This window comes from Vicia villosa, linkage group LG5 (assembly GCF_029867415.1).
Source record: "Vicia villosa cultivar HV-30 ecotype Madison, WI linkage group LG5, Vvil1.0, whole genome shotgun sequence".
Classification (NCBI taxonomy): domain Eukaryota; kingdom Viridiplantae; phylum Streptophyta; class Magnoliopsida; order Fabales; family Fabaceae; genus Vicia; species Vicia villosa.
The window spans coordinates 142260226-142272541 of NC_081184.1; the positions used below are offsets into that span (position 1 = coordinate 142260226).

At 27.0% G+C, this 12316-nt stretch overlaps 1 protein-coding gene across 1 annotated transcript; it reads right to left on the bottom strand.

Moving 5' to 3' along the window:
- Window positions 1-551: 551 nt before the first annotated feature.
- On the bottom strand, window positions 552-3184 carry LOC131605633 (uncharacterized). The gene is made up of 4 exons (XM_058877968.1): window positions 3021-3184; window positions 1396-1801; window positions 1222-1311; window positions 552-845 (listed from the first exon to the last, which is right to left on the bottom strand). The coding sequence occupies exons 1-4, from the start codon at window positions 3182-3184 to the stop codon at window positions 552-554; spliced, it is 954 nt and encodes a 317-aa protein (XP_058733951.1).
- Window positions 3185-12316: the final 9132 nt, after the last annotated feature.

Genomic DNA, 12316 nt, shown 5'->3' on the forward strand with positions numbered 1-12316 from the left:
ATGACACATTTTTTGGTGTCATCCCATCCAAATCCACTGGTGTTCATCATGTCAACAACATCATTCAACTTTGTTGACCACCTTTTCATCTTGTTAACTATTTGTTTCACATTAATAGCTATACCAGGAATTTTATTTTTCATTCTCTTGCAAACTTCTTCATGAGTTCCATTCTTGAATGTTCCATTCTCTCCTTTGTTTCCAGCCACTACCATCTCTTCTAATATAGCGAGTAAAGTTTCTTCTTTAAACGTACTCCAGTTACGTCGAACTCTAATGTTATTCATTGATTGCTCACTACTAATGCCACCTTCATTTTCCATTTCTAAATACAAAAAAATCAAAAGAGGTTGTAATAACCATTATCATTCACAAGTGCAACAACAGAAAATAAATTTAATAAAGTAATCAAAAAAAAATATTTACAATCACATTGCAATAAGTTCAACTTCATTCTAAACATAAAATAATATAAAAAAATTAACAATCACATGGTAATAAGTTCACAATTCATCCATACAAAAAAGACATATCTGATAAACTAGTTATTTCTAATTCCTATGTCTATTCCTCCATTCTGTAAACATTTCTTGTGCATGCACATCCCTCCTTTGAGTCCATTGATTGCTAGGTTCAATTGTTTCCACTACATTGATTGCTTCTTCTCCTAAAGGTACCTCGTCTTCTGCAAATGGAGAAAATTCTTCTGGATCCATTGTCATGTTCACACGGATGAAGTTATGCAATAAACAACACGCAAGGATCATTCGACATTGTGTTCTAATAGGATAAAATGAAGGGCTTCTCAATATAGCCCATCGTTTTTTCAAGAGGCCAAAACATCTCTCTATCACATTCCTTGCCCGAGCATGCCTATAATTAAATAACTCTTCACGGTCTTGAGGTGAACGACGACCGGGGCCCCACTCTTGCAAATGATACCGTTTACCTCTATATGGGGCAAGAAAGCCTTCACCGTTAGTGTATCCACCATCAACGAGATAATATGAACCTAAAATATTAACGACAACTCATTTTTTTGTAATCATGTTCCGACAAACTAAAAGGAGAAGAAATTATCATACCGATTGGAACCGTCAATCCATTTGGTCTATTTATTGCATCACGCAATACCCTAGAGTCTGAAGCTGATCCTTCCCATCCTGCTAGTATATATATAAATCTCATATCCCTGGTACAAACACCTAAGACATTTGTTGCAAGTCCGCCTTTTCTTGTACGATATCTAGGCCTGTCAGAAACACTCGGTGTAACTGCTATGTAAGTCCCATCCAAAGCCCCTAAGCATCCCTAAAAATTCAATAAATATTTTAAACATAATTAAGATGCTTGATTAGAAGATTATGCTAAGGTAACTAGGTGAAAATTTATTACCTTAAACCATTTCCATCTTTCATCAGAGCAATCTAGAGGTACAGGTTCTGGCTTGGCAAGTAAATCATTTCGCAATTTCAAAACTGCGACCAACACTCTATGACAATACCTGCTAACGGTTTGCCCAGATCTAGACAATCTAACTTGAATACTTCTATTTTTTGTATGATGTGGGAGTATATTTAAAAAAACCGCAACTTGTTCTTCAACGCTTACTTGTCCGAGTTGCACTAATCCTCCCCGTATCCTTAAAACCTCACAAAGATGTGCAAATGTATTTCTACACATTCTTAATTCCCATATACAATGAGAATCACTTCTACTAATAATAGATTCCAAAACATCCCTACGTGACTCATACCTAGCTAAAGCTCTTTCATCCAAAGATCTTCTCTCATAATTATCACTTAAAACCAAATTTAAGAAAAAAAACCAGCAACATGCATGACCAAAATTTGGATGTACATCCTCCAAACAAGAAGATAATGAAAATTTTGTTCATCGTCCATTTCAACTACATATAAAAAACAATTAGAAAAATTAACACCATAAAAAATCAATTCAATTAAAAAATTATTTCAAGTTGTTCTACAGAAAATTAATTTTGAACTATTAAATTAATTCACACATGAGAATTTATAAATTTAATATAAACAAAACAAATGACATTATTATTGCAACATGAGTATTATGTGATAGATGGCTAATACTTCTTCTTATTATAATATAAACATGAAGATAGGCATGGAAATTGGTATAATATAGGCATGGAAATTGGTACAGTAAAGCTATCAAATTCATAACCACACAACCACTTTTATGCATATCATATGCATAATATATAGCAGAAAAAGAAAGAAGAGTAGTACCTTAACAAAATAATTTGAAAAAGTGATGACGTGAAAAAAAGCTTTGGCCGGTTCTGTGTTGCAAATTTGTGAGAGGTGCTAGGTTTCCAGAGTACTAGGTTAAAGGAGCATATTTTCCGCGGAGTATATGAAAAATCAAAGGATAAAGTAGTACTTTTTATTTCTTTGTACGCGAGACAATTTTTTGTCCGGTGGTTAACCGAGTTACAAAAAATTAAATAATTGTCCAGTCCCTTATTACTTTATTTGTGCTGTCCTTTATTTATTTTTTAAATCAAACATTGGACAAATATTTTTGTGCTGTCCAGTCCCCTATTTTTTAGCAAATCAAACACACCCCATTAATGAGATTATTTTTCTTTTCATCAAGACATATACTCATGAAAAATTTGGCGTTATTATTTGGCGTTATTTTTCGGTTGATAATCTAGACTTACTTTACAATATAAAGCTATTTGATTAGATAAGATCATATTAACGTTATCTTCATCCTTAGTGAACTTAGTTAACATTTCATGTAAATCTTCAATTTCAGTTCTTAAAGAATCATCGGTTTTGTAAGTATTAGTGTTCAAAACTTGTAGTCTAAGAAAATTTCGTTCATGACTAATCTTATAAGTCACAATACATTTTTCTAACTTATCATTTTCTTTACACATTTTTATACTTAAATCATACAGTTTTTTTTAAAGAAATAGTGGTTACCTCATCATCATCATCATCATCTTCACAAGTAGTTTTAAAGCAAACCTTTACCTTTTCATCTGATTCTCCAAATGATACTTCTTATGATGCTTCAAATGATTCTTTACATCATGCTTCATATGATTATTAAAATGATCCTTTATATGATGCTTCAAATAATTCTTTAGATGATGCTTCAAATGATTCTTTAGATGAAGCTTTAGATAATTCTCCATTTGATTCTTCTAATGATAATTTAAATAATTTTTCAGATGATTCTTCGTCTGATTTTTCTGATGATATTTCAAATGATTCTTCAGATGATGCTTCAGATACATATGATTTTTCCTCTTTAATTTTTCCCTCATCTTGAAGTAATTATATTAACTCTTTGAGTTCCTTGATGATCTTTGGCTCATTCAATATGCCATATAAATCATTAATATTATATGTATCTCCAGATTCTATTACTGAATCAGGTTTCCAATAGAAGTTCTTAAATCATCGATACTTGTAAGAAATATAATTTTTGAAATCATAGCTAAGAGCTTTAATATCATAAAAAAATCTTTGAAGATTATCTTAATTTTCATTTGGTGGCTCAAATTCTTGGTCTAGCGTGTTCGTCCTTTCCCTTCTTATATCAGTCAAAACTTCATAGATTTTTTCAAGGGTGTCTCACTCTTCTTTAGGAGTGCTGCAGTTAGAAACATAAATGTATTATCCATAAATAAGTAGCGAAAAATATAAATAAAAGAGATAAGGAATCGAAAGATCAAACCAGATATTTATCCTAGTTTGACCTAAACTATTCGACATACTCGAGTCACCAAGAGTTTTCCCTTGATATCTCCACTAAAAAAAACTTGATGTTTTATACATGATCAACCCAAAAAATCTTATAAAACAACTTGAACTTTTGCATAATATCAACCTACAAAGCTTCAGTAAAACAACTAGAGCCTTTACACAAGCTCAACTCAATGACCTTAACCAAAGTTTTTACATAGGCTCAATTCAATAACCTTAACCCGAGATTTTTACGAGTTTAAATTGAATAAGAGAACTTTGTTTTTGAATAAAAAATTTTAACACAAAACTAATACAATACAAATCTCTGATTTAATTTTTCACTCTCTTTGCATTAAGACAATTTTAGTGAAAAAAGAACTTTATATAAGAATAAGAGAAAAAAATTATAGTAAAGAGTTTCTATTCAAAAAATTGGTGTATTTTGAAATAAGGAGAAACCTCATTCACTTAGGAAAAAATATGGCTCAGAAAGGAAGCAGTCCATGGGTATTTTCGAAGATTTAATCAATTAAAACTACGTACTAATCGATTAACCAAGACAAAATAGAAAAATTTGATTTTGGATGTTGCTTAATCAATCACTATCCTCCTTGATAAATTTGAAGGAGTTGCACTTTTATTTAATGAATTAGAAGAACCTCTTAATCTATTAGCCAATGTATTTTATCTTCCCAATTGTTTAAACAAACTTCAAATAAATTAAGCACTTACCCGGATTAGTTTTAAGAAGTTTTATAAAAAAAGAATAGAAGAGAAATTTTGAAATACTTTTGTGTGTGGATGTGTGGTTTTCCTTAGTATATCAAGATTACTCATGTTCCTTTTACAACTAATTGATCAAAAATAGGTAAAGCTCTAAGCGCATGATTAGATTGGCAAAAGAAATGGAGGCAACCAATCTCTGAGCAAGAATTAAGTCAATTTCATGGAACATGCAACATACTTGTTCATCCGCCTTCTTAAACCCTTGGTCTCCAAATAGTGGGCCACTATACAAACCTCATCAAGGTCCACTTTGAAACCATTTAGTTTGGCCTCCACCCCGACAAGTTTGGTTTTGGCTTTGAAGGTTCCTCTCGAGGATTTTTCTCTCCTTCAACAATTTATCTTTCTCTCACATGCCATTCTCGGAGACGGTATTGACCCTAACCAACTCCTTCTCAAGAGTAGTTATCCTCTCGTTGGCGGAAGTTAGCAGGGTTTGACTGAGATCATGACCCTATTGTGTTTGATTTGAGCTCTTAGGTCTCTCTCTTCTTTGATGAAGCGTCAGAGTCTTTAAACAAAGGCTGACCTTGAACCACACTCCTCATTAGATAAATATTGAAAAGTTGAATTTTTTTTGAGAACCTAGTGATTCCTTCCTCTCCGCGTCATTCGTGGCATGGCGAGCTTTGGCCTTTGCCATCATCACTTTCCTCTCTCTCATGTAATGATATATGTGTCATCCTCTCTACATGACAAAGGAAAAACAAGAAGATCAGTTAGATTAATCATTATCAAGATGCAAACATAAAACATCAAGATAGCAGTTTGTAAGATGAGACGCGTCATTATATTTAAATTCTAACTTTATGTCTAATCAATGTAAATTTTGAAAATTTCTAAATAGATGAGAATGAATGATTATGAAATAGAGGAAAAAATTTAGAAAAAAATAAAGATTCAAAATTTGTTTTGTTAAAGTATTTTTGTCAAAGGGACTAAAATGACTATTTCTCTTATATTTTTTGATAAAGTATTTTATTTTTATTTTATAAAAATTCTCAATTTTTTTAAATCTTTATAAAAACTCCAATTGTTACTAGAAAATAACATATACAATGGTCTTAAACCAAAAAAATATAGTTTATTGTAAAATGTGTTTAAATAATATATCAATTTTCTATTCAAAATAACTTATTCTAAGTACACTAAATAAAATTGTAACTTACAAATAAATGTTCGAATATATCAGAGAGTTTTGCTTTTGAAGTTTGTCTTGAAGAGTTTTTCAAAAGTTTATTAATTAGCTTAACCATATTAGGATTTTTTTGCTTAAAAATATTAGCTTAACCATAATTAGCTTAATTAGCTTAAAAATAAATATTAATTTTTTTGCTTTTATACCCATTATTACTGTATAAATTTCCTCCTATTCTCTGCCTTTTTCTCTTTTCTCTTCTCTAGGATTTAACAATCAAAACATCAAGGAAAATACCCTTGACCCACATAAACCCTAATCCTAATCTATTATATGATTTTACTATTACAGTTACATGCTTGATGTGGATGCAAAAATTAAAATACAACAACAAATCAAAGAAAACAAAAAGAAAAAAATTTAGCTACGTCATCTTCTTAATTTCTCCATCTTCTTGCTTCCGGTTCTAAACTCTCCTTGTCTCAAATTTCTCTGGAGTATTTTGGCAGAGGTTTATTATGAGAATTGTAGATGACTTCAAAGAAGTAAAGGTATCGTTTTATAGTCTGATGAATGAGTGAATTTGGGTCAGCTTTGGATCGATTAATTTTTGGCCCAATAAATTCCAAAAGTGAGAATCAAAACAGAATAAGATTGGGAAGATGCAAATAACTATTATTGAATGAGCGATGTCTTCCCAATGGTCTAACTACTCCTTATTTCAAGTGAAAAAAACCATTATTGAATGAGCGATGTTTGATCTTCCCAATGGTACAACTACTCCTTGAAAAAGGATGATGGTAGAACTACTCCTTGAAAAAGGATAGTGAAACTAATAAAAACAACTTCACGTGTTTGAAACAATTTTAAACAATTTTAAACAATTTTTGTTATATAAATAATTAAGTAAATATAACCAAATAAAAAAAATAAATAAATAAAGAAGTAATAGAATTTACTATAAATAGAATGTAAAGAAATGGTTAGAATGCATAAGGGAGTAACACTTGGCAAACTTGCCAAAGTACTCCTTTTGCTTTATTATATTAAATGATTTCTAAATAGATGAGAATGAATGATTATGAAATAGAGGAAAAAATTTAGAAAAAAATAAAGATTCAAAATTTGTTTTGTTAAAGTATTTTTGTCAAAGGGACTAAAATGACTATTTCTCTTATATTTTTTGATAAAGTATTTTATTTTTATTTTATAAAAATTCTCAATTTTTTTAAATCTTTATAAAAACTCCAATTGTTACTAGAAAATAACATATACAATGGTCTTAAACCAAAAAAATATAGTTTATTGTAAAATGTGTTTAAATAATATATCAATTTTCTATTCAAAATAACTTATTCTAAGTACACTAAATAAAATTGTAACTTACAAATAAATGTTCGAATATATCAGAGAGTTTTGCTTTTGAAGTTTGTCTTGAAGAGTTTTTCAAAAGTTTATTAATTAGCTTAACCATATTAGGATTTTTTTGCTTAAAAATATTAGCTTAACCATAATTAGCTTAATTAGCTTAAAAATAAATATTAATTTTTTTGCTTTTATACCCATTATTACTGTATAAATTTCCTCCTATTCTCTGCCTTTTTCTCTTTTCTCTTCTCTAGGATTTAACAATCAAAACATCAAGGAAAATACCATTGACCCACATAAACCCTAATCCTAATCTATTATATGATTTTACTATTACAGTTACATGCTTGATGTGGATGCAAAAATTAAAATACAACAACAAATCAAAGAAAACAAAAAGAAAAAAATTTAGCTACGTCATCTTCTTAATTTCTCCATCTTCTTGCTTCCGGTTCTAAACTCTCCTTGTCTCAAATTTCTCTGGAGTATTTTGGCAGAGGTTTATTATGAGAATTGTAGATGACTTCAAAGAAGTAAAGGTATCGTTTTATAGTCTGATGAATGAGTGAATTTGGGTCAGCTTTGGATCGATTAATTTTTGGCCCAATAAATTCCAAAAGTGAGAATCAAAACAGAATAAGATTGGGAAGATGCAAATAACTATTATTGAATGAGCGATGTCTTCCCAATGGTCTAACCACTCCTTATTTCAAGTGAAAAAAACCATTATTGAATGAGCGATGTTTGATCTTCCCAATGGTACAACTACTCCTTGAAAAAGGATGATGGTAGAACTACTCCTTGAAAAAGGATAGTGAAACTAATAAAAACAACTTCACGTGTTTGAAACAATTTTAAACAATTTTAAACAATTTTTGTTATATAAATAATTAAGTAAATATAACCAAATAAAAAAAAATAAATAAATAAAGAAGTAATAGAATTTACTATAAATAGAATGTAAAGAAATGGTTAGAATGCATAAGAGAGTAACACTTGGCAAACTTGCCAAAGTACTCCTTTTGCTTTATTATATTAAATGATGATTTAAATAGTCTTTTAGACGCGTGTTTTTAGTTTTCGTCCCTGTATCTTTTTTTCTGGGATAAAGTCCTTAAATATTGAAGTTTTTAGATTTAATTCCTAAAATTAAAATATGCAGGTTTCTTGCGAATTTTCTTTTAAATTTTTCTGCGGATTTTAACTTAAGAGACTACAATAAATAAAAATTAATATTGAGGGATCATTTCAAAAAAAAAATAAAATTCAAGAACGAAAATAAAAAACACACTAACTTACAAGAATCAAATGACTATTTAAACTTAAAACTATTAATATGACATGACAGAATAATCCTATGACCTATCAACTAACTTATAAATTATCTATTAAAATTTTCAAAAGCTAGCCTAACACGTTAGGGGTTTAAAAAGATTACCATCCTTAGATTATCTTCATAGAGCAAAAAGTGCGTGGACATCAATTTAAAGAAACTAAATTACATATTAAAAAAATTTAAAGAAACTAAATTGAGTTCATAATAAAAATCTCAATAAAACTTCGGAAAGGAAGATATGATGAAAAATGGTGGTGTTGATAGTAATTCTAGTAGTCTTATTTTGGCATGACCATAAATCTATTAATATGGGTTTGAAGTTCGATCGCTTTTTAACGGAAACTAATTTTTGTTGAAAAAAAGTTGATGTATTGACAATGGTAAATTTTACAATGTCAATTAATTATAATTATATATTTAATTAAATTACTTTTTTATTTTTAAAAAATTTTAATGACATGATATATTGATGATTTTTGATAGGATAAATGTATAAAATTATTTTAGAATGTTAGCGCATATTCATTAAATTTATTTGAAAAAATATTTATTTTGGTCCTCTAACTATAGGTCATGATTCGCTTTGGTCCCTTATTTTTTTCGTGTCAAATTGATTCTTTAATTTTTAAAACGATACAAACAAGTCCCTTCCGTCAACTCTCAAAGTCTGTTAAAAAAGGTGGGACTCAAGATACTCATGTCTTAGAAAAGGTCGGACTCAAGTTACTCATGTCTTAGAAAAGGTCAGACTCAAGTTTAAAATTAAACCTATGATAAGTTATAAGTCAGATTTAAACTTTAATTTCGGTAACAAGTCAAACCCAACTTTAGTAAGATCGTCCAACCTATTTTTACTCGAAAACAAAAAGTTACATAATTAGATATATTCTAATCTTTCCTAATTTTTTATTTATTTTAAAAATCGGATTTCAACCCAATATAAACTAGTGTGAATTATTTTGGTATGATTTATCATCACCCATCCTTGGACTATGGTGTCATTTGTGTCATTTATGGAGAAGCTGATTTGCCAATCATCCTATCTCAATATGCCTGCATTGGCTAGGGGCTTTGAAACAATAGCTAATATAGCAAGACTTCGAGAAGTGTGACTATTGTGTGATGGGTCTAATTGAGCAAAACCAAATGATATAATGGAAGGTGGAAGATGAAAGGTGGCATGGTGATGATTCACGTTGATAAATAATATATACCAAGTTGCCTCACAATCACTCAATGTGGCCAATCCATGCATGGTTGAAAAATTGGAGAAGCACCCACTTACAAGAGGGGACGAATTTCTTTGCGGACATTTCAAAGCTTTATAAAATTATATTTAAAACTAGACGGGATAAATATTATGGATAAATATTAAATTAAAAATGTATAAAATATATTTGTATTGATTTTTTATTGAATTTACTTTTCATTAAGAAAAATTAACAATAATTTAATAGTGGTGTAGACACAATAAATAAATAAATACATTTTTATGAATCAACATTATATTTTTGTTACTAATTAAATTTTTTAATTATAAATATTAAGATGGAGAAAAAATTTGATTTTTAAAATTTAATTTGTAATCCCATACAAATCATCTAACATCATCAATGTGACTAAAAAATTTTATAACTCAAATTAAGACAATTTGGCACATCACTATATTTTTTATAACAATTATTGTATAATGATCTAATATCTATTAATGTTTCAAACAAAAATAATATAATATTGAATGATAAAAAATTAAAAAATAATAAAAAACAATAAAATATGTAAATATTATAATCTAGCATCTTCCCTAATCTAAATTTCTCTAAAATATTTTATCAGAAAGTAAACGTTCAAAATTTGTACCTACAAAATAAACATAACTAAAAGTTAACAAACAATAATAAAATAAAAAATAGGAATCAGAATTATAAAAATTGAAACAATAATAATGACTTCAATATTATTTTTTCTTTAAATATTTTTTAAATAGGAATCATAAAAAATATTATATGATTCTTCAATGTTTCTTATCTGCAAAAAAAAAAGTAAAATTAATAAGTAGTATTAGTAATTTTTTAATATATAGATTTAAATATTTTTATTAGAAGAATTAGCAACAATAAAAATAATAAAATAAATAAAATTCTTTATACAGGACAACACCAATACACCTCGGAATTAACTATATTTTTACATTATAATTTTTTCATTAGCATTTTTGCTAAAATTTTATCTATTATTTTAATAAAATTATTATAATTCATAGAATGAAAATTTGGCAAAAAATTTTGTGAGACATTATAAGACTAAAATTTAGCATAGATATATTAAATAATTAATTAAAAAATTAATAGAAAAATATAATAGTAACCTACCCTTTTCATCCAAAAAATGTAAGGATAATATCTATTAATGCTTCATTTTAATTGGATGATGGTGTAAAGTTATTTTACACTGATAGTATATTCCAATTAATCTCAATTTATTAATTTATTATAGAAAATAAAATTTTATATCATTTATAGGTATTAAAATTATATAAATTTTTTAAATATAGTGGTTTAGTGATAAACGTTAAAATCATAATGTTAAAGATATTGAGTTAAAATTTTTTTTTTCAATTAGTAAAGGAGACATTTTTCAATTTAAAAATAAATAAAACTAAAAATAATATAAGATAGTTTTATATTATTCAATCAAATTTAAATATCATATCATATTTTATTTTAATAGTGCTATCAGATGATATTTTATTCACATATGATTGGATATTTTTATATCATTTATATTTATTTTTTGTTATATATAATAACTACTCATTTATATTATAATATTTTTTATTACTCATTCATCTCATAATAGATAGTTTTTTAAGTTTAAAAATATACTCATTCTATTATATTTTCAGTAATATTCCTTTTATGAAATTATTTTCATCGTCATTTTTCTATACATTTTCAATAATTATATTTTTGTTGTTGTCATTTTTCTATACATTCTCAAAAATTATATTTATCTTTTATTTTTTTCAAGTCAAATTTTAATTTTATCAAATATAGTTTAAGTGTCACTCTCGAAACTATTATGGATAAATAAATTATTTTTTAATTTTTAATGTTCTCTATTCAAATGAACCATCAACTAACATGAGATTGAATAAAATAACTCTTCAATTTTATGATTGAAAAGTTTATTAGTTGAATTTTTTAGTTATGATATCTAAAATCTAAATCAACCATAATATTAATAATTTAGAAGTCACAAATTTACAATATATTAATTTATTAATAACTCAACTTTTAAAAAAATCAATCATAAATAAAAAATTGAAAGAAACTTCAAGGTTAATTTTTTTTATATATTAGTTGAATGTTTATTTTAAAATAAGATAATATTTTATTTAAGTTTATTTTATTTACTATCATTTGATTTATGCTCAATAAAAAAACTAAAAAACTATTCAACTTATTTTATTCATTAATAGATAATATTATTTAGTAATATTTAAATATTATTTTTATTTTTAAATATAAAAAATTCATTTTTAAATATTTTAACGGTTCAAATGACTTGTAAAATGTAATTAAAATGATGAATAAAAAGAAATACAATTAAAAAATTCTTAAAATTTCATACTTTTTTATTTTTCCGGTTAATTATAAAAAAGAAAAAGTAGAAAAAAATAATATAGTAATGATAATAAGAATGAAGAATGGAAAAGATAGGAAAAACAAGGTTATTTAAACCAGACCGCAACACCAATTTAATCAACTAAACCGTGAACCACTTAACAATTTGTGACCTAGGAATCGAACTTGTGATACCTCCATGTATTTTAATAACAACTTGCCACTACACCACTTAACAACTATTGTTATATTTTATATTTAAACATATATACATATAGTTTTTATAAATATATTATATGTTAAAATAATAAAAATATGAAAA